Source organism: Squalius cephalus (assembly GCF_949319135.1).
Source record: "Squalius cephalus genome assembly, chromosome: 20".
In the NCBI taxonomy this organism is placed as follows: Eukaryota; Metazoa; Chordata; class Actinopteri; order Cypriniformes; family Leuciscidae; genus Squalius; species Squalius cephalus.
This window is the reverse complement of record NC_137141.1, coordinates 2,697,316-2,720,557: the sequence shown is the minus strand read 5'-3', so window position 1 is coordinate 2,720,557 and position 23,242 is coordinate 2,697,316. Positions and strand designations below refer to the sequence as shown.

General features: G+C 41.6%; 2 protein-coding genes across 2 annotated transcripts in view; one reads left to right on the top strand and one right to left on the bottom strand.

The window, feature by feature from the left end:
- Window positions 1-2,267: 2,267 nt before the first annotated feature.
- Window positions 2,268-23,242, bottom strand: part of LOC307148204 (uncharacterized protein) — a gene marked incomplete at its 3' end in the record, with an annotated part of 40,475 nt that continues 19,500 nt past the window's right edge. The window contains exons 4-18 of the mRNA XM_079853559.1: window positions 21,515-22,317; window positions 17,350-17,840; window positions 17,121-17,247; window positions 16,605-16,799; window positions 16,466-16,526; window positions 15,735-15,790; window positions 12,650-12,888; window positions 11,772-12,474; window positions 9,654-9,758; window positions 8,922-9,007; window positions 7,447-7,963; window positions 4,516-4,665; window positions 4,219-4,431; window positions 3,172-3,319; window positions 2,268-3,094 (exon numbers count right to left, since the gene is read on the bottom strand). Coding sequence (XP_079709685.1) covers window positions 2,268-3,094; window positions 3,172-3,319; window positions 4,219-4,431; window positions 4,516-4,665; window positions 7,447-7,963; window positions 8,922-9,007; window positions 9,654-9,758; window positions 11,772-12,474; window positions 12,650-12,888; window positions 15,735-15,790; window positions 16,466-16,526; window positions 16,605-16,799; window positions 17,121-17,247; window positions 17,350-17,840; window positions 21,515-22,317 — 4,721 coding nt within the window. The remainder of the gene's footprint in view (window positions 3,095-3,171; window positions 3,320-4,218; window positions 4,432-4,515; window positions 4,666-7,446; window positions 7,964-8,921; window positions 9,008-9,653; window positions 9,759-11,771; window positions 12,475-12,649; window positions 12,889-15,734; window positions 15,791-16,465; window positions 16,527-16,604; window positions 16,800-17,120; window positions 17,248-17,349; window positions 17,841-21,514; window positions 22,318-23,242) is intronic.
- Window positions 7,816-21,793, top strand: LOC307148039 (uncharacterized protein). The gene is made up of 4 exons (XM_079853224.1): window positions 7,816-9,752; window positions 19,679-19,973; window positions 20,055-20,126; window positions 20,937-21,793. Exons 1-3 carry the CDS (start codon window positions 9,624-9,626, stop codon window positions 20,123-20,125), a joined length of 495 nt encoding a protein of 164 aa, XP_079709350.1. The 5' UTR covers window positions 7,816-9,623; the 3' UTR covers window position 20,126; window positions 20,937-21,793.

The window sequence follows — 23,242 nt, the reverse complement described above, 5'->3', positions numbered from 1 at the left end:
TTTCCGTCCAGTGAGCATTTGGTCTCACAGCGGATGCAGCAAGAACTTTCCCGGTAGAGCACTTACTTTTTCTCTTCCGTCCAGCGAGCATTTGGTCTCACAGCGGACGCAGTGAGACAATCTCCCGGTCTAGTAATCATTTCCCTCTTTCCTGTATCCTCTTTTGTCCAGCGAACATTTGGTCTCACAACGGACGCAGCAAGAACTTTCCCGGTAGAGAGCTTACGTTTTCTCTTCCGTCTAGCGAGCATTTGGTCTCACAGCGGACGCAGTGAGAAAATCTCCCAGTCTAGTAATCATTTTCCTCTTTTCTGTTTCCTCTTTTTGTCCAGCGAACATTTGGTCTCACAACGGACGCAGCAAGAACTTTCCCGACAGTCTGACAATGACACACTGCCGAACAAAGAACCGCACGTCGGAAAGCAAGCCTGAGGTAAGTTAGCTTACAGTGATAACTGTCCTGTCAGATACAGACAGCGATGTTGCCAATGTCATTATTTTTCATTTTGACATAGAAGAGGGCGGGATAATATGTGCGAGCAGGAACGAGTAGTGAGTTGTCGTCAAAAAAGATAGATTAAGCAAAAAAGCTGTCGGGGGATAAAAATAGAAAAAGAAAGAGGGGAAAGAAGATGGCATGTCAATTGATGCGACAGCAGCTAAATAAGTGGATGGTGAAAGGCTACAGGTAGGATTTTGTTTTGTCTGACGTCCTATGTAGGCTAATGCCATTGGGACTACTGGGAGATTCCCGGTGGGCCGACTTGCTTTTTGGGCCGATACATCTCATACTTTTTTGTTTTGTTTTTTGTCTTAACGGCCCATAAAAGTCGTACATCGGTGGCCCATTCGTTTTGTTTTGCTTAATTGGCGGTGCTGGGTTAGTGCGTAATTAGTGTGTAATGCATTGGTTAAAAAAAAGTCAGCGTTAGTTTTTTTTCTGACACCCCGTGAAGCGTGTAGATCAGTGGCCCATTGGTTCTTTTCTTGATTGACACTGGGCTAGCCCAATCACATCTTTAATGTGAAGTATAGAAATATACTCTTTCAAGTATAGAAATTAGTACAAAACTAATTATGAAAGTTTCCTTTATTTTTCAGTGCATTTGTTTTACAATATATGGCTATTACTATCATGGGATTAGTATTATAACTATTATGTAGTAGTAGTAATGTAGACAGACACTGTAACTAAAAGAGGTTTGAATTTTTCTTTGTTTAATTTGCACCAGATTGATGAATTTAACATTAAAAAGCACAACATTTTCAAAATTATATATATAAAGTTTTGGATTGGATTTTTTGCTGCCGCATCCTTCTCAACTTTTTTACCCCTGACCAGTTTTCATGCCTAAGATGTCTTGCGTGGTTTATTGCAATTTTAATAACTTATCAAGCACATTTTGCCTTTCATTTTCTCATTCACCCAAGTTTCTTTATCGCTTAAACGTGTCAGTTAGGCTACTTTAAGCAGTCATGGCACAACGCATTGAAAGTTGTAAGATTTCAGAAAGCAACGAGTGAAAATGAAATATTAATCTTCACTGCGGTGACTATCCGGTTGCATTTTAAGATCTTTAAAAAGTGGATTTAAGACATTTTAATGCTTATTTTTACATAAAAAGTTTTAAATTTGTTAAAAGATATGTGGACACCATGTCCTTTGCTCCTGCACATTACAATAACCTTATCAGATGGGTTTGGATGAGTGTGCATGCGGACATGTGCATCTGTATATGTTTTTGACTGTACAATGTCCTGATCAGCATTAAAACCAAACTTTCCACACAGTTATACCACATTTACCACATGGCAGGTAAAATTGTTGTGCCGAAGCAAATTTACCCTCATAACATGTATCATATAGGGTACAATATAAAATCTTTTGTTTCAATGTAATATTAGGGTTGCATTTGTAGTGGCGTAGTAATATCTTCATAGTTATCATTCGGGAATGGTCCAGCTGTTAATCAAAAGACTTCCAATCAAGAATTCTGTTCTGAGTTCCACTCCTGAAGATGCATTGATCACAACTTATATTTACAATGGTAAATCAATCATGACTGCATAGTTTGAAGAAGATAGACAAATTATAAGGAATTCAAAGACAAAAATGAATTAAGCACAGTTATTGATTATCATAAGAAGAAATCTCACTTATATCATAATGCTCATAACGATTTATTAAACAAAGTGAAATACAGCACATTCCTTGCTGTTCTGTTTTTGACAGCTTAATCAAATATTCTTAATTCTCAGGTCAGTCGCTAATCAAGTTTATCTCTTGAGCCCTCGTGGTTGAACCAAACATGATAGCTGACGTAATAACCATTGTTGTACATGTAAAGTTTCTGATCGGTGGGGTTGTAGTCCAGGTAAACATAGGAGTCCTGGAACTTCTCAAAGGGAACACTAACATAGCTTTCCTTTTCTGTGCGAGTGTCAAAGGTGTAAAAGATCTCTTCAGTTTTAGAGTCTACAGACCGTGTGGCATACATAACCCCACACACCATAAAAGTGTTTCCTACAGATGGTTTGAAAATACTGGTCTGCCAAACCTTATCTACCTCAAATGTCTCCTCGTTGATCTTCCCTAAAACCAGTTTACCCTTCGATTCCTCTGTGGCGTATGTTACCCACAGGCCGGACTCATCGGCTGCGAAGTCCAGATTCTGGTTGGCCGAGTAATGGTATGAGAATCTGGTGCTGGCCTTGGGAATAACCTTGTTCTGAGCTTTTACACTGGTCATGTTGAACTTTGCCATACCAAAAGTGCTTCTGAACTGATAGTACAGGGTGTTTTCTCGCACAACATAGTTGTTTCCAGTGCCTTGCCAATCATATTGATTTCTGACAAAAAGCTCATGTTTCTTAAAGACCTGCCTCATGATCAGCTTGTAGTAGTCTGAGTACTGTGTGATTTTAGTGACCAGAGTGTCCGTATAGCCGTAGTACCAGTACATGTTCTCAGAGCCAGGCAAGGGCTTGGAGTCTTTACCCCATCCTCCATACCTGAAACCTCCATTCAAGTCTGCGTTTAGCTGGCTGATGATGGGTTTGCTGATTCTTCTAATTCCACTGTGATTGCAGATTCCTGTTAAAAAATGTAAATTAGTTAATAAATTATTCAAGACAGGTACACATTCAGTATTTTTATACAGAAAGACTTACCAATGCTGGGGTTAAAGATTTCATTATGCCGTATCTCACACGCCTCTAGTTTCTGCTGAAGAATTAAATATTCTCGACGTGTCACAAGAACCAGGTTTTTGTCATAGGTGATCTCCAATTGAGTCAGCACAGAAACCACAACACTGATCTGTTTTCATCAAAAAGAAAATTTGATCAAGTTAATTTCACGCCAAATACAGGAAATCACCCAGAATAGTCCACCACAGAGTTCACATGCATGCAATATGCAATTTTATAGTCGCCAATTCACCTCAAGTCTTTAGTTTGTTGAACACCCAGCAACATTTACTTAGAGAACATGCAAACTCAACCCATTTTGTTGATCCTGGAACAACATTCCTGTCTTAAAATTGTATCCTAACCATATCCCTATCCTAAACCTAACCCTAACCATAACTCATCACTTAAATCAGAGGGGAATGATAGGTGAATAATAATGATGTAGAAGCACCTAGCCCTATTTGTAAGCCTAAACTGTAAAATCGTCCCTCAAATATGATTATTTTTTTGGAATGTTGTTCCAGGATCAACCAAGATGTTGTATTTGGTCAAATCACGTTCACCTAATACAGAAAGGCCTCTCGAGCCAAGCAGGAATAAAACTGGACTTTCTTGCTGGACGCAGCAGTGATACCCACTGATCCACCGCTTGAGAACTAGAAACTCAAAAAGACCAACTTTGATTGTTGGCTGAGCAAAGACTCGCCTGGACATTGGCAAGAGTTTGAAGGTTAAATTCCCTGCTGAAAAGACCAACATGAATCTCCATGCCAGACTGGTTTTGATTGGTGTTTTTTTTTTTTTTTTTTTTTTTGTACTAGTGTAGCTGTTTAACCAGCTTTACGATGCTGTTACACCAGCTTGAAATCTATGGGAAAAGTTAGTTGAAAAATTTGGTCTTGGAACAGAGATTTTTGAAAAGAATCAAACTCAAGCTTTTACAAAAGCTGTAGCTTTGATTTGTCAACCCAACCATTTTTTTAAGTGCAGTTTATGCTGACTGATCAGAGGTTCAGAAAGTGTCACCTGTTCGCGTATGGCTATAAGCACGGCAGAGGTGGTTTGTATAGACGCCTGCAGTTCCACAATTAGAGCCTCCACTTGCATGATCTTGATTTTCACCTCCTCCAAGTGGAGCTCACTGTAGGAGTCGGGGTTATTCTCCATCAGCTTGATCAGCACTGTCAGGTTTGTTATCTTTGCCATGTAGATGCTTAGTTTAACCTCGTAAGTCTCCACCTGTACAAGAACCGTTAAAGATCCGTTAAAGCATCTGCATGTTACTTCAGTTTAGTCTCATGAGTTATTGAGATTGTACCAAACCTTGCTAATCTCTATCTCCAGTTTGTTGTTGATCTCAACGGCTGTGCTCTCCAGCGAGATGAGCTCTCCGGTTGGAAATGTGCTGTTGGGCAGGAAAGCCTCACACATGCATTCTCCACTGGGATCTCCACTACCCTCAGTCCAGAGACCCTGTGCCAACAGAAGAGAGGTGAAAGCCATCAGCCTTTCTCCTCTTCTACATCAGTTTGCATTCATGTATTTGTTAATTAAAGAGATTTACATTGCATTCAAGGAATTCATCTTATTAGTTCATGCCTTCACTGGGAATCAAACCCATGACCTTGGTGTTGCTGGTGCCTTGCTCTACTGCAGGCATGACAGAATAATACCAGCTCTGACCCACCTCAAGTTCTAGCATCAAAATATTAATAAATTCTATCTGTTCGTCATATAAAGCGATCAAGTCTCTTCAGAATAGTAGGACTAAACCACTTGATTCATGTGTACTTTTTGAAGCAACAAATGGTAGTTCCTTAGACTGTCAATGGAGGGACAAAAATCTCTCAATTTCATTTCAAATATATTCATTTGTTTAGAAGATGGACGAAAATTTTACGGGTTTGGAACGACGAGGGTAATTGATGACAGTTATTGGTGAACTAACCCTTTATGGCTTTACAAGATTCAGTACCAAAACTACATTGCATTGATCTTTAATTCATTTTCAGGTATCTGAGATATTCCAATTAATATTTTATGGTCTGTCGCTTTAAAATCTATGAGTGAGCATGGTTTCTCTGGTGTCTCCTAAACTTGAATCATTTTGTATTGTTAAGCCATTCAAATCTCATCTTAAGACCTACTTTTTCATTTAGCTGCTGAGTCAAAGAAATGACAATGGGATCAGTAAGTATCATATATCCTCTGCTTACTGTTAATTTATCTGTAAAGAACTTTCAGTTTTTGCTGCTTTCAAACATCAAGAAATAAACTGAACTCACCCCCTCGACCACAGCAGACCTGAAGAGGACGAAATAAAGAAGTGTGACGATCATTGTGCATCAGTTAGTTGTGTTGCAGGAACAGAGTTCTCTGGCTTTTAAAGATGATCTTATCTTACATCCCATAAACAGCATCTGGATTTTTCACAGCATTATTGTCTGACAAATGACGATGTTCAAATTTGTCTTTTACACAACACTGCTAAGGCCATTTATTTTATGGATTTAAGGCAGTGGGTATAAACTTGAAACAGAGAGAGAAAAACAGGTGTGTTTTTACATGAAATATGTCATCAGCAGTTCAGGACAAGACTCGGCTGTGTTGTGTAATTTAGATAAACTAGCACTTAAAAAGGAATGATGTAAAGAAACACTTATGGATGTTTGTTATCATCAGGTCACCCAAATTATTATTGAGAAATAGGATATTAGAATAAAACGGTTTTCTCTGTATTTATAAAAAAAAGTTTACCAACAATCTATAAGCAAAATTAACTATGGTCCCAAATAAGCAAGACACTATTGAGTAACTTAATTTGGGCTTAATCTGCAACCCTGTAAATATTATGAGCAATAAATCATAACCGGCAATTACTTTTCCATTTATACTGATATCAGCTATAATTTGGAATAGACAAATAAATTGTATGTGCATCCTGGTGCTTTGTATGCTATGTTAAAGTGGCATTTAGAAAATTACTTAAGCAGTATTTAGGAGAAGTATTGGTGGTAGAAGACATGACCAATGCTATATATATATATATATATATATATATATATATATATATATATATATATATATATATATATATATATATAAAGCTATATATCATTTTACTGGAGCTCTGTAAATCATTTAAATACTTTTTCATTTACTTAATTTGGGGAATCGACCTGGAATCACATACACTAAAATCGTCTCTTTCTGTCAATTAAAATTTTATTGATGTCAAATATTTTGCATTCACATTCCCAAATAATTTGCATACAAATAAAACAATAAAACAAATAAATCACGTACTGTCAAAGCGTGTACTGCATTTGATGTGGAACGAACTTCTCGAGGGAAGCACAGCAAGAAGGTTCCCGGATCGAGTCCCGGCTGAACCTGGAGACCATTCTGTGTGGAGTTTGACCTGTATCCCAGATAGCAACAGAGTCTGGGCCAAATCCAGCTTACTTTTGGCACTCCTGACTTCATTCTGGCATTGTTTTTTTTTTGTTTTTTTTTTGCAATCTTGTGTCAAAAGGCATTAGGCTGAGTTCTGAGTGTTTTTCATTGTTTTTTATCAGCATTAATACAACTTTATACTTTGCATTTGCTTGGTTTCTGTAGTTTAAAAAAAAAAAAAAAAACATTTCCAAATATACAAATATTATGAAGCGGCCGTTTTCTGACTCTTGTTGGTGAGTTCTGGGGTAAAGGGGGTGGCAGTATGGGCTTTTCTGGCTGGCATTTGAGTTAAAAGTTAAAAATGAACTTTTTGCAAGTAGCTTCTGGGCCAATCTTGGGCCATATTTTCATGTGGTCCAAACTCACAGCCAAAAATCAACCAGATTGGTCCCAAAATCAATTTGCTATCTGGGATGTATTTAAACTGTAGGGTAAACCAGAGTCCCCAGAGGAAAAAAATTACATACAGTGTACTGCGTTAGACTAAACTGGGAAGGGTCACAGCACTTGTATATTGTTGTCCTATTGTTAGTTTAACTGCTTCTATTGCACTCCTCATTTGTAAGTTGCTTTGGATAAAAGCGTCTGCTAAATGATTAAATGTAAAATGTTAAAAAGGACAAGAAATATCATAAAAATTGTCCATATATCCCATGTGCTACATTGCAAGTTTTCTGAATGTCGTTATTCACTGAAAATGTTCTCTTTGTGGAGCTTGACAGGCATGGACACCATATCCTTTTGCCATTATATCTTTTCTTTTGTTTTCTTGGTCTTCTTTTTCTTCCCTTTAACCTTTGCTTTGCTGGCGGGCTCAGGGTTTAACGCCGGCCTGGATCTGGTCAGGTCAGCGGTGGGGCTGAGTTTACTGCTGGCCACACTTGGGTTAGACGTGGAGTGCAATCCTTGAGCAGAAGAGGGTTTGCTGGTCGATGGTTTAGGGATGCTGGCGAAAAGATTCGGTTGTGAATATGAGCGCATGTCTGGTGATCTCGAGGGGTTCCCTATCATGGGAAGGTGCACATGCTCGCTGCTCATGTTATTGACGGAGTAGCGGCTGCTGTTGGACATGATTATATGGTGCCAGGAGCTGAGCGGCGTGGCAGAGAAGTGCTGGGGGCCGCTGGAGTCCTCTTTGCCGGCTCCTGGTGATATTATCATGGAGCTCCGAGGGGTCACGGCCTCTACGGCGCTCTCGAAGGTTTTGAGGATCCTGTCGCTCTTCTGCTTCTCCTTCTTCTGCCGCGACTCCACTTTACGCAGTTGGCGCCGGTGGTCTCGCATCATCTGTTTCCTAGTATCTGCCAGGCCTCTGTGGGGTAGTAAGGCAATAGTTCAGCAATAATAATTGCACTTGAAGGTATTTTTGGTCAACAAAGTGCAACGAGAATGGAAAGTGGTGTAACAGACCTATATTTCTATGCTTATTCTAAGCTTAATGCACAGATTCAATCTTTTGACAATGCCAACATTCAACTTACGACTTGACTTGTATCTGATATCTGTATTTACATAAATCTCCAGCTCAAACTGAAGACTGCATTGGCTTTTAATGTGAGCGCCACATTGACCCTCAAGTTTTGAACAGTTTGAATGACGGTCAGTTGAGAAGTATTGGTAAGACCTAGAAAAGATTGGTGGGAATAAGTTTACACTTTTAATGAAATGTAATTATGGGTTCAAAATGCGCTAACATCTTTCCCTCACTATCTCACATTGGGGAATCGGATTTACGTGTTAGACGTAGGCTAGATGAATGATATCAAATTTGGACTTGACAGATCATTGTGTGTTTTTTTTGTTCACACCAAATGTGCCACACTCATCCTGAAGAGTGAAGCCAAAGCATTTCAGTCTCCTCCTGGTTGCTGGCTGCAGTGTGGGTCATAAACCCCACCCTCTCCATGTAATTGAATGGGATGCGAGTGTACGACAGACATATCAGACACACAATTATTTGTTATATTTAACAAATAATCCATAATATACCTCACCCAACAAGCAAACCATGGGATAGTTATCTGAATTACCCCCAAAGTGCAGCTAACACACAGGCAGAGCCAGGTGTCCGGTTACAGGACACATTAAGACTGATAAGACTGTTTTATGATGCAAATGAATTTAGAGAGAGTTTTGTCTCGTGTTGAAAAGGACAAATAACCCCTTTTAATCCTACATATTCTATATATAACCGCTTAAGAAATGTATAAACATTTAATATTGACCACATTATCTCAGTGTTTGTGTTAGAGCAGTAAAAGGCAGTCCACCTGTAGTCCACTATGCCTGTTCGGTCTCTGTCCAGTCTCTGAATCAACTCCTCAATCTGGAATCTCTCCAGTGGGATGCTGGATTGCTGTGAGGTGGGACCAGAAACAGCAACACATGTCAGTTGATGCTCAGGGTTAGGTTATCTTACATAGTTTTACTCTACCAGACGTTTGGACTCATCTACTCATTTTTAAACTATTTTCTACAGAATAATAGTGCAGTCCCAGATGACAGAGAACATTCCCAGAACACTGGCTAAAGTTCGGGCAAGGTTCTCTCAAAGTTATGAACTTACGTTAATAGAACGTTTGTTCAGAATTATCTGGTCTTTAATAATTTTAGCACAAAAACATTTATTTTTTTCTGAAACATTTTAGTTGGATGTTTGTTTAACATATTATTATTATTTTTTTTTATTTTTTTTATGTAACTAGTTTGGGAAGTAACATTCCTGGAATGTTTGCAAAATGATGAAATGGAATGTTCCCTTCATGGAATGTTCCCTTAACATTCAGAAATAATGTTGTTTAACTTAATGTGAATGGTAGCAAAACGTTCTTAGAACATATTTTTGTTGGCTGGGGTGATGAACAAATAAAAACTCTCTTTTATTCAAGCTTCTTCGTTGTCTAGATTGCAGCTCTCCTCACTCTGGACATTCATCGAGCAACTTCATGGATTTGACTTTGTAATTTTAGAAAATGGGACTTTTAAAGACACAGTATCAATACCTGAACGGCTTTTCTGAAGTCTACGACAGGAACGCGCATTGTCCCATCCTTGTCGATGTTACGGAAGAAGTCCCACAGACGAAGCTTGCGCTGATCAAGGTAATCCTTCAAAAAGACAATTCAGCAAAACCGTCAGACTTGAGAAATACAAAAATCCAAATTTTGCCAATTTGCTAATTATACTTAAAGGGATAGTTCACCCAAAAATGAAAATTACCTCATGATTTACTCATCCTCAAATCATCCTAGGTGTATATGACATTCCTCTTTCAGACGAATACAATCGGAGTTCAAGCTTTATAATGGCAGTGAATGGCCAGTTTCTGTTTTGAAGTCCATAAAAGTGCATCTATCCATGATAAAAGTGTATCTGTCCATCATAAAAGTGCATCTATCCTTCATAAAAGTGCATCTATCTATCATAAAAGTGCATCTATCCTTCATAAAAGTGCATCTATCCATCATAAAAGTGCATCTATCCTTCATAAAAGTGCATCTCTTCATCATAAAAGTGCATCTATCCTTCATAAAAGTGCATATATCCTTCATAAAAGTGCATCTCTTCATCATAAAAGTGCATCTATCCTTCATAAAAGTGCATATATCCTTCATAAAAGTGCATCTATCCTTTATAAAAGTGCATCTATCCATCATAAAAGTGCATCTGTCCATCATAAAAGTGCATCTATCCATCATAAAAGTGCATCTGTCCATCATAAAAGTGCATCTATCCTTCATAAAAGTGCATCTATCCATCATAAAAGTGCAATAATAATTAATAAAGGCCTTCTGAAGTGAAACAATGTGTTCGTGTAAGAAATATATCCATATTTAAAACTTTATCGACTAAAATAACTAGCTTCCGACAGACGGCTGAACGCATTGATTTACAGGGAAAGACTAACCTCTGACCCGACGCACAACATAATGACGAACGGGGAAACGCAGAGAATAGAGCAAAACAAAACACCATTCACGAATTAGAAGTCTAAAACCAGAATTTTTACAGAGAAATGTCGGAAGAGCTTGAGTTTATTGCTCAACCCTGTTTGTTTGAACCGCGAGAGGCGTCAAAGTGTTTCTCTTGTGGCGTAAGTCGGCTTGCGTACGGCCGTCTGCTGGAAGCTAGATATTTTAGTCGATAAAGTTTCTAATATGTTTTTTTTTTTGTACACAAACGCATGGCTTCACTTCAGAAGGCCTTTATTAACCCCCAGAGGAGTGTGGAGCACTTTTATGATGGATGGATGCAGTTTTATGATGGATAGATGTGCTTTTATGGACTTCAAAACAGAAACGGCCATTCACTGCCATTATAAAGCTTGGAAGAGCCAGGACATTTTTTAATTTAACTCGTATGTCATATACACCTAGGATGACTTGAGGGTGAGTAAGTCATGGGGTAATTTTCATTTTTGGTTGAACTAATTCATGAGTGTAGAGTATATACTGTATATAACATTGATATAAGTGATCAGCTGGATTTATTCCTATATTCTATTTATATAAAGCGTTCACAGGCAAATTTGCTTTATGTAACGTTATTTACCTGCTGTTATTTCAGGTACAGCAATTTGAATAAAGTAATCAAATGTAAAATAACACTGCATATTCATTACTTTATAAATGAAATATAGATGGATCTTTTTGTAAAGTTACAAAAGGTAGCCTATTTAGTCATCAAGTCAACTTCATTTATCAGAATCAGAAGATTTATTGTCATTGTACAACAATTAACAACGAAATTTCTTAACAGCAGTTCACCCAGTAAACACAGAATCTAAATTTAAAAGACAAGAAAATAAATAGTAGAACAATATCATAATAAATACAAAAATTATACACACTAAAAGTACTAGTTATTGCACGTGGTCCATATGTGAAGGTGTGTGTGTGTGTGTGCGTGCGGTGAGGTGCTAGTGGCCGTGTGCATTCAGTATAGTGATGGCTTGTGGAAAGGAGCTGTTCTTGAGTCTTTGTCCTGGTCCTGATTGACCTGTAGCGCCTGCCAGAGGGCAGCGGGTCAAACGGGGTAGGCAGGATGGGAGCAGTCTTTGATGATTGGATGAATCAGCGGGATGAAGAGTTGCAGCCGATGATCCTCTGTGCAGTGTTGACCACTCTCTGGAGCTTCTTCCGTTCTGCCTCAGTGCTGTGGGAGAACCACACCGTAATGCAGTACGTCAGGATGCTCTCGACGGTGGAGCGGTAGAAGGTCACTAGCAGCTCCTTCCCGACGTTGTTCTTCCTGAGCACTCTCAGGAAGTGCAGGCCTTGCTGTGCCTTTCTGAAGACAGCTGTGGTGTTTGCTGTCCAGGAGAGGTCGGCAGAGATCATGGTGCCCAGGAAGGTGAAGGTGTGGACCATTTCCACGCAGTCTTCGTTGATGTAGAGGGGGCTTAGATCTGCCTTGTGCTTTCTGGAGTCCAGAATGATCTCCTTGGTCTTTGCTGTGTTAAGAGCCAGGTTGTTAGTCAAGCACCACTTGGACAATTCTAAAACCTCTTCTCTATAGGCTGACTCGTCTCCCTCAGATATCAGCCTGACCACCGTTGTGTCGTCAGCAAACTTCAGTATGGTGTTGCTGGTGTGGACGGGTCTGCAGTCGGCGGTGTCGAGGATGTAGAGCAGTGGGCTCAGCACACACCCTTGTGGGGAGCCCGTTCTCAATGTTCGAATGGAGGAAAGGCTGGGTCCAAGTTTTACTGACTGGGGTCTGTTAGTGAGAAAGTCTTTGATCCAGGAGCAGGTGAGTGTGTGGAGTCCCAGATCAGACAGTTTGCTGACCAGGATGTCAGGAATGATTGTGTTGAAGGCTGAGCTATAGTCAATGAAGAGCATCCTGACTTAGCTTTCTCTGTGCACCAGGTGGCTCAGCGCGGTGTGTAGGGTGATGGCTATGGCATCCCCAGTCAATCTATTTGCTCTGTAAGCAAATTGGTGGGGTTGAAGGAGGGAGGAAGGCAGTCTTTGATATGACCAGCCGTTCCTGGCACTTGGTGATGATGGGTCTTAGTGCCACTGGGCGGTAGTCATTGAAGCTGGTCGTATTTGATTTTTTGGGTACAGGAATGATGGTGGCCGACTTCAGACAGGCTGGGATAGTAGCCTGTGTCAGGGAGAGGTTGAAGATGTAAGTGAAGACCTGTGAAAGCTGGTCACAGGGGTTCACCCTGCTGAGCATCTCTTTCACGTCCTGTACCTGCACAGTCAGTGGTTGGGATCTGGGAGCTGGCTATACATAAACCAGGTAACAGTTCATGTTTTACTGGCATATACGATTTAGTTTTAATCCAAATAACACATGCTGAGTGAACGATCAGCAATCAAGAGCATTCAACAGAAGTGCTTTCTCTCTCTCTCTCTCTCTCTCTCTCGCTCTATAAGCTACATGCCTTGTTTTTCTTTCATTGCCATTGACATACGACTGAACTACAAACTTTCCTCTTATGTCTGTGAAAAAGGGCCGTTGCACGCTCAATCCACTGCGCGTTTTTCTCTGATCAGCTCGCACACCACAGCTCTATAGTGTTACGTCAGAAACGAGGACACAATATGCAAGTACAAAAACTCTTTATTTATAGTCAATAATGAAGATGATGATGATGAAATCCGGGTGATGCAGGCGGTGGCGCAGGGACTTTGATGGTCAGACATGGAGTGATGGATGAAGTGCAGCGTGCTCTGGTGAGTGATGACTTGATCCAGACATGAAACGTAATCCAACAAGACGTGAAACCGGAACACAGAAACTCAAGACGGGACACGAGGCACGGGAACAGGATCAGACAACACAGAGACTTCATGCAACGATCTGACAAAGGAGATGAGAAAGTGGTGAGCATTTATAGGAGATGAGATGAGTGGCAGCTGGTGATGATGAGTGATTGCAGCTGGATACTGATTAACAGTAACGATCCGGACACACCCACTCACACACATGTAAACAACAAAGCACGAGACTAGAGAGAGACATTGGATCTATGAACCGTGACAGTACCCCTCCCCCTAGGAACGCCTCCTGGTGTTCCCAGGGCCCCTTACCTGCCGATTGTAATCATCGATAAGGGAGTGATCCAGAATGTCTCTAGCAGGTACCCAACTTCTCTCCTCTGGACCGTAACCTTCCCAGTCCACCAAGTACTGGAATCCGCGTCCCATCCGCCTTGAGTCCAGCACACGATTGACCGAATAAGTGGGTTCCCCATCTACAAGTCGCGGCGGGGGAGGAACTGGGGTTGGCGGATTAATACGAGAATGAAATACGGGTTTAATTTTGGATACATGAAAGACGGGGTGAATCCTCCTGTACGCTGGAGGAAGGTTGAGGCGGACTGCCACCGGACTAATGATCTTGGTGACAGTAAACGGGCCAATGAATTTGGGAGCAAGTTTATTAGACACGGAACGGAGAGGAATGTTCTTGGTAGAAAGCCACACTTTTTGACCAGCGACGTACACGGGAGGCCTAGACCGATGGCGATCGGCTTTGGCCTTGGTGCGCAACCCCACCTGGAGTAGAGTCTCACGGGCTCTAGTCCACGTGCGGTGACACCTCTGGACGAAGGCGTGAGCGGAGGGGACCGCGACTTCGGATTCCAGACTAGGAAAAATTGGTGGCTGGTACCCTACGCTACACTCAAACGGAGATAGGCCCATAGATGACACTGGCAATGTGTTATGGGCGTACTCCACCATAGAAAGTTGTTGACTCCACGAGGAAGGATTCTTGGAAACCAAACATCGTAACGTTCTTTCCAAATCCTGGTTGGCTCTCTCAGTTTGGCCATTGCTCTGGGGGTGGAACCCTGAGGACAGACTGACAGTCGCCCCCAGAAGCTTACAAAATTCTCGCCAAAATTTGGACACAAACTGGGGTCCCCTGTCAGAAACCACGTCTGTCGGGAGGCCATGTAACCGAAAGACGTGGTCAACGACAATCACCGCTGTCTCCTTGGCTGAGGGTAATTTGGGCAAGGGAATGAAATGGGCCGCCTTCGAGAACCGGTCCACCACGGTTAAAACTACCGTGTGACCCTGAGAGGGTGGGAGGGCGGTAACAAAATCTAGAGCGATATGGGACCAGGGTCTCAAAGGGACCGGCAGCGGTTGGAGTAACCCATCTGGGGGTCGATTGGAAGTCTTACCAGTGGCACAAACTGAGCAAGCCAAAACAAAATTGTGAATGTCACGAGCCATGAGAGGCCACCAGAATCGTTGCTTGACTAAAAATCTAGTGCGACTGACTCCTGGATGACAAGCCACATTGGAAGAATGCCCCCACTGAATGACGCTGGACCTCAGACCCTCAGGCACAAATAAACGATTCGGTGGGCAACCGACCGGGGGCGTTACCCCTTCTAAGGCCTTCTTGACCTTCGATTCGACCTCCCATACAAGTGTGGAGATGAATAGAGTCTCCGGTAAAATGCACTCGGGAGTAGACGGGCGTTCGGAATGATCAAAAATGCGTGATAAAGAATCGGGTTGGATGTTTTTAGAACCCGGGCGGTACGAGAGAGTAAAATCAAAACGACCGAAAAAAAATGCCCACCGAGCCTGCCTGGAGTTCAATCTTTTAGCAGTCCGAATGTATTCTAAGTTCTTGTGATCAGTCCAAACGATAAAAGGTACCCCCGACCCTTCTAACCAGTGCCGCCACTCTTCCAATGCTAACTTGACTGCCAACAACTCTCTGTTCCCAATGTCATAATGTCATACATGAGCTCATTCGGCAGGAGATAGACGATGAGACAAAAACGCGCAAGGATGCATCTTGTCGTCTGAGAGAGAGCGCTGGGATAACACTGCTCCTACCCCCACCTCTGACGCATCGACCTCCACCACGAACTGACGTGATGGATCAGGGGTTGTCAGAATGGGGGCTGAAACGAAGCAACCCTTCAGTTTGGCAAACGCAGCCTCGGCTGCGTCTGACCACCTGAACGTCGTTCTGGGGGAGGTCAAGGCGGTCAGAGGTGCGGCTAGTTGGCTGAAGTTGCGAATAAAACGCCGGTAGAAATTGGCGAACCCCAGAAATCTCAGTAGGGCCTTACGAGACTCTGGACTTGGCCACTCTACCACAGCCTTAATCTTCTCAGGATCCATGCGCATTCCCTCAACCGACACAATGTACCCTAGGAATGGAACAGACTGTGCATGAAAATCGCATTTCTCCGCCTTGACAAAAAGCCCATTCTCTAGCAACCTCTGAAGCACTCGTCGGACGTGCTGCACTTGTTCCTGTAGAGAAGAAGAAAAAATCAGTATGTCGTCCAGGTAGACATAAATGAACTGATCTATCATATCTCGCAGCACGTCATTGACAAGTGCCTGGAAGACCGCTGGACTGTTGGAAAGCCCGAAAGGCATAACCAAGTATTCAAAGTGTCCCCTGGGGGTGTTAAAAGCGGTCTTCCACTCATCCCCCTCCCTGATGCGGACCAAATGATAAGCATTACGTAAATCCAATTTTGTGAAGATGGACGCTCCCTGCAACCTCTCGAAGGCTGAAGACATCAACGGCAAAGGATACGTATTCTTTACCGTGATGTTGTTCAACCCCCGGTAGTCAATACAAGGTCGCAGAGATCCGTCCTTCTTCCCCACAAAAAAGAACCCCGCCCCCGCTGGAGAAGAGGAAGGGCGGATGAACCCCGTTGCTAGAGAATCAGAAATATATTTCTCCATAGCCTCCCTCTCTGGTGTCGAGAGTGAATATAACTTGCCCTTGGGCGGAGCTGTACCTGGTAATAAGTCTATGGCACAGTCATAGGGACGATGCGGAGGGAGAGAAGCAGCCCGAGACTTACTGAACACCTCCTTCAGGTCCAGGTACTCCGCGGGCACGTTAGACAGATCCACTGCCTCCTCCTGCAACACAGGGACAGAAACAGACAGACAAGCAGACAATAGACAAGACTTATGACACTGATTACTTCACGAAGACACAGACTTGAGCTGCCAGTCCACTTTAGGGTTGTGACGGGTGAGCCAAGGGTGACCAAGGACAATGGGTGCAAGGGGAGTGTCCAGGACATAGAAAGAGATGATCTCGGTGTGGTTGCCTGATGTGATGAGGGTGATGTCTTCTGTGGCAAAAGTGATGGTGGGAAGTTCTTGTCCATTAAGTGCGTGTACAGCAATCTGATGTGTGAGGGGTTTGAGGGGAATCTTGAATTGACGTGCAAATGAATGATCCATGAAATTACCTTCTGCTCCGGAGTCCAAGAGTGCTTGACAGTCGTGAGTGAGTGTTGACCATCTCAGTCTTACCGGAAGGAGGGTAGATGTTGATGAGGTCTTCTCGGCGGAGATCCCACCCGATAGTAGCCTCATACTTACTATCGGGCTTGGCCTTTTACCGGACAGTTGTAAGCATAGTGTCCAGCTCCTCCACAGTATAGGCAAAGGCCCTGGGACCTCCGCCTTTCCCTCTCCTCCCCGGGAAAGCCGAGCTCGACCCACCTGCATGGGCTCGTGATCGTCGACGGGGCTGACCGCGTCCCCGCCTCCAAATCGTGGACCCTCGGCACCTGCCAGAGGGCGTCTACTCGTGGCGTGACCTCCAACTCGGGATAGTCGAGCATCAACTCTGAGGGCTAAAGCGATGAGTTCATTAAGAGATTGAGGCAGGTCCAAGGCATAGATCTCTCTCTGGACGCGGTCAGCCAGCCCATGCAGGAACATGTCCCACTGCGCCTCCTCGTTCCATTTGCTCTCCGCTGCTAGGGTCCGGAACTCGATCGAAAAGTCTGACACTGATCTCTCTCCTTGACGTAAATCAGCCAGCATTTTTGCAGCTTCTCTTCCGCCGACTGCCCGGTCGAAAACTCTTTTCATCTCAGCGGAGAGTTCCTGGAACGAGGCGCAGCGCGGATCTTCATTCTCCCACACCGCCGTTCCCCATAACGCCGCTTTCCCAGTCAGGAGGGTGAGTACAAAGGCGACCTTGGATCGCTCAGTCTGGAAAGTCTTGGGTTGGAGAGAAAAATGCATGGAACACCGGGTTAGAAAAGCTCTGCAAAATTTTGGATCACCTGAATAAGGCTCTGGGGCTGGTAGGCGTGGCTCCGACTGGGATGGGCTGTCCGATGGTGTGGGAGGAACGGCCGGTGTGGGCGGCGCAGTGGGAGCTCGTAGCTGTTGGATCTGCCGGGTGAGCTCGGACACCTGCGCCACTAACGCCTGAACAGCGCGACCAGTATCGTTTAAATTCTTCTCTTGAATGTCCAGACGAGCCATACTGTTACTCACACAGTCCTCCATGGTCGGCGCTGATGTACTTGCTGTATCCATCCTTGGTCAGATCGTTCTGTTACGTCAGAAACGAGGACACAATATGCAAGTACAAAAACTCTTTATTTATAGTCAGTAATGAAGATGATGATGATGAAATCCGGGTGATGCAGGCGGTGGCGCAGGGACTTTGATGGTCAGACACGGAGTGATGGATGAAGTGCAGCGTGCTCTGATGAGTGATGACGTGATCCAGACATGAAACGTGAAACCGGAACACAGGAACTCAAGACGGGACACGAAGCACGGGAACAGGATCAGACAACACAGAGACTTCATGCAACGATCTGACAAAGGAGATGAGAAGGTGGTGAGCATTTATAGGAGATGAGATGAGTGGCAGCTGGTGATGATGAGTGATTGCAGCTGGATACTGATCAACAGTAACGATCCGGACACACCCACTCACACACTCACACACATGTAAACAACAAAGCACGAGACTAGAGAGAGACATTGGATCTATGAACCGTGACATATAGGCCAGCGTTACTATATTTCGTTTAATATTCCACTAATTAGATAGATTTACTTCATAGAAAGTCTTTTTTTTATCCCCATAATACTCTCTGTTATCAGTGTTTCTTTGTCTGGACACACACTGCCAGTCTGGACACACACTGTATTGGTTGTTGGTACAAGTACATGAGCTCAGTATCGGGCCCCATCCCTAGTTTTTACTCAAATTTCACTTCATGAGTTCATAACATCAGAGTTGAGTGTTTGAAATAAATTGCTTTTGTGATCTGACTTTGCTTATAGCATGAGGCAGAAATTATATTATTTTATACAGTGATAAAGGCTACTGTATGTCAGTTAGCATTGCATTAGAATACTACGTATTGTCACAATTGTATGTTTATTGTCTTCATGTTTCATCAGTCTAAACGTCTCTATCTGTGTTTTCTGCTGCAGCGTTAGCTGGATGCCTTTGTCCATATGAGGGATTTCCTGGAACATAAGTTTTATGACTTCTAAGAGTCTCTCTTGTGGACTTTCTGTGCGAGGGCGCCCTCTGGCTACGAGTACTCACTAATGCTCACAACACCCCATTTAGGTAGAAATAGGAAAAAATAAATACTTCTCTCTAAAGAAATTTGAAGTAAACATGCAAATCCATAAGTTTTTTTCCAGGAGTGGATGCAAAATAGTTCCTGAAATTATGAAATTACTGTTACAGATTTGTATCATTAATATTTGACAATAAAACTTTAGACCTTTCTAATGATTTTTTGGAAAATGTAGCTGTATTTTCAAATGCTCAAGCAAAAGAGATGGATTTTCGTTTGGATTGGGATTAATGATATTGGGCTTTATAAACAAAATTGACTTAATGTTAAGCAAGATGTGTTACGTTCCTGAAGTCTGCCATTTTGGGCAAATAAAGAAAATGTTTGTCTGAAAACATTTCTTGCTAACGTTTGCATTTCATGTGCCCTGTTATGAACATTAACTTTGTCAGTCACATGCCTGTTTAAGGGATGAACTGCACCTACTTGTGGTTGTTTTCAGATGGTAACAGACATTTTATTCTTGTGCAACAATTCTGTGTCCTGTGCTACACAACTTTGAATCTCTGTTGCACCAGTGCTATGTGCAAACAAATGTTTTTTTTTCTTTCTGGTACATGTATAATGGCTAAAAATACGCTAAAAATAAATATATAAATATAAAATGCAAAAAAAAAAAAAAATCTAAATCTATCTTGTTTGCATTTCTTCTGTCAGGTGTTGTTTAACACAGAAAAGGCTCCAGGGAGGCAAGAGCCTTTCCAAGAGTCCCACGAAAAGAGAAAATCATTACATTTCCGTGAAGGAGAGGATGTGCTGTTGGAAAACAAGAAAAAACCAGAACACGCATATGTGGAGAGCGGCTTGACCGGACCGTTCCTGGTGAGAAATATTTCAAGCCAAGGTCAGGTTGCATGGGCAGATGAGTCGGGCCGCATTGAGAAAGCCACCGTGTCCCGTCTGAAGACATACTTCAAATGCGAACATGAGATGGACGCTGGGACAAAAAATAGTGAGTCAGAACTTGGCTCAAGTTTTATTAAAATTCTATGTATTCAAATTGTCAATCTAATTTATTTTTTAACAATCTCAGTTCATACCACTGACCACGACTACAGTAAGAAAGCAGACGTGGCTGTTGATGGTGACGATGCAGCAGTTTGAGGTATGTTGTTCGAAAGCAAAGTTCTCAATTTACAAGCACGTTTGATCAAATCAGATCATCCGAATCTGAATATATAAATGTATCAAATATATAAATACAAATCTGAATATGTATATATAGTTAAATGCCTGAATATAATAATATAATATATAGATGTAAACCATGATAAATAAATGTAAATCCGAATGTATAGTTATAACTATATATTTGGATTTATAATTATATTGTCACAGTTCAGAGAGTCCACAGATGAAGATGAGTCAAAAGTTCTAATCCAAAGGTATTTAATAAAAGAATAAACTCAGAATAGCCAATGGGACTATTTGGTATTGAACAGGCAGATGCTGCAGCAAAAAAAATTGTCTCTGAGAATTACAGATTCCTCCATCAGATCTCAAACCTGTACTAAACTTTGCACACAGCTTCACAATTTGCCTCAAAGGTCAGTTTTGAATCGATAATTGTCCGAAGATATTTGTAAGATTGGGTACATTCAACTGTCTGATCTTTAATGGATGTGACTTCATGCGTGTGGCCATGTTTTCTGAAATCAATGATCATACTGTATCTTACTGTATTTTAGATTTGTTTAATTGAGGGTAGGACCTTTAGCCCTTCATAGTGTGTGTATATATCCCATGTTTTTTGATAATTAATTCGGTTAAAGAATGCGGTTGTCACTCCCATAAAATACTGAACGTGTGTACAGAATGGGATTAAGCACTAAAAGGTGAACTGACAACCAAATTTAGATTCACTGTGTACATGGCTCTTTTAAATGTTACTTTTTTTTATGTTTTTTTCTTACAGAAACGCAACTGTTTTCTGTTTGCCTCCTCACTGGCTTGTTCTAATGCTGACACTAAGAGCGTTTGTGATCATGCACGCTGTTGTATAAGGTAATGTTGCTGGTGATGCAGAAAAGGCAGTGTGTGTTGCTTCAGTCTGAAGATGGACTGGCCTGCATCTCCCAGCATGCATTGTGTGCAAAGAGACCAATCCAGATGCTTGCACTTCCACACTTCAAGATGTTTGATTAAAAGACCTTTTTTTATTCATCTAGTTCATTAGCAGTCATGAATGGCAAGTCAAAATCCTAAAACTTTGAAGAAAATACTTTGGCTATTCCTGTTGACTGTATAAGGTTGTTTTATATGTTTAATATGTATTTTTATATGTCAGCTGAAGCACTTTAGTTTATGCTGTCAGCTTTTAAGCTTTGAATGTTTCACAAAGTATATGTTTGGTAAACCTGAACAACTTTGACACACAAGATTATAACATGCAAGAGGTGATGCTTGTGTATAATTTTATTGTAATATTTGTATTTCCACAGAAAATATTACATTGTCAATTATCAGTAAAGGTTAAAAGCAGTAGTTTATCTAAGCAGCCTTGAACTTCACATTGTAATACACATAGTATCCGTTGTTGTACATGTAAAGTTTCTGATCGGCAGGATTGTAGTCCAGGTACACATAAAAGTCCTGGAACTTCTCAAAGCGAATGCTACCGTAGCTTTCCTCGTTTTTATTGGTGTCATAAGTGTAAAAGATCTCCTCTGTTTGGGTATCTACTGACCTGGTCGCGTACAGAACGCCACATATCATGAATGCGTTTGTGATTAAATCCTTGTATTCGCTGGTCTGCCAAACCTGCTCTACTTCAAATGTCTCCTCGTTGATCTTCCCTAAAACCAGGTTACCGTTCGATTCCTCTGTGGCGTACGTTACCCACAGGCCAGACTCATCGGCTGCGAAGTCCAGATTCTGGTTGGCCGAGTAATGGTATGAGAATCTGGTGCTGGCCTTGGGAATAACCTTGTTCTGAGCTGTTAAACTGGTCATGTTGAACTTTGCCATACCAAAAGTGCTTCTGAACTGATAGTACAGGGTGTTTTCTCGCACAACATAGTTGTTTCCAGTGCCTTGCCAATCATATTGATATTTGACGTAAAGCTCATATGTCTTAAAGGGCTGTCTCATGATCAGCTTGTAGTAGTCTGAGTACTGTGTGATTTTAGTGACCAGAGTGTCCGTATAGCCGTAGTACCAGTACATGTTCTCAGAGCCAGGCAAGGGCTTGGAGTCTTTACCCCATCCTCCATACCTGAAACCTCCATTCAAGTCTGCATTTAGCTGGCTGACGACGGGTTTTCCAATCCTGAGAATGCCTCCATGCTTACAGGACCCTTGGAGATTTTAGACAAAAAAAACTTTTATAATAACACTTAACACTTTATAATAATGCACTAACAATTAATGCATGTCGTTAACAAATGAAACCTGACTGTAAATGTTTAATTGTGGAGTATAATTGACATTTAACCAGGTCATAAAATAGTCACATTATTTATTTAAAAATTGGAAGAACGGTCTAGGAGGTGGAAAAAATAGGGTTGTTTTCCCAATTCACATACTTATGCTCTATTCTATGCCATTTTGTATTATAAATTGAGCGATTATGTATTCACACTGGAAAGTCCAAAAAGAAAAAGTGCACTTTAAATAGTGTGGAGTTTTGGACACTTCATGCATTCGACTATCCCAGCTTTAGTTGCGTAGCAGAGTGGGAGGGGCTTCAGACTCCGATGATGAATGCTAGCGGTCCCTAAGTTAATGACTAATGATCTTCGCAACTTCACTGTTACGCTAATTTCTATTATCACTGTAAATCTGCTTTGAAACAATCCATACTGTTAAAAGCGCTATATAAATGAAGGTGACTTGACTATATGCCATTTTGTATTATAAATTGAGTGAATAGTGTATTCACACTGTAAATTCCAAAAAGAAAAAGTGCACTTTAAATAGTGTGGAGTTTTAGTTGCTTTAGTTGCGTAGAAGAGTGGGAGATGATGATCTTTCATAACTAATTCATACACTAGATGGTTGAGTACACAGTGCAGAGTATAAGTGTGTAGTGCGTAATTTTGGACACAACTTCAAAATTTCTGAAAAAATTCATGATGGAAAATGACAGTGATGTAGGGTGCAGTCGAATCTTGAGGCAAATCAAAGGAGAATTTTTTTACTAGCCCTTAAAGGATTAGGTTCAGGTTAAAGGGATTAGGTTAAAGGATTTCACTTCAGAATAAAAATTTCCTGATGATTTAC

Excerpts from the sequence above, each read along its gene's own strand:
- LOC307148039 (XM_079853224.1), top strand. The coding sequence starts at position 9,624 with ATGGGACTTTTAAAGACACAGTATCAATACCTGAACGGCTTTTCTGAA. Across the intron at positions 9,753-19,678 it reads CGAAGCTTGCGCTGATCAAG|GTGTTGTTTAACACAGAAAA; the intron begins GTAATCCTTCAA and ends TTCTTCTGTCAG. Across the intron at positions 19,974-20,054 it reads GGACGCTGGGACAAAAAATA|TTCATACCACTGACCACGAC; the intron begins GTGAGTCAGAAC and ends TAACAATCTCAG.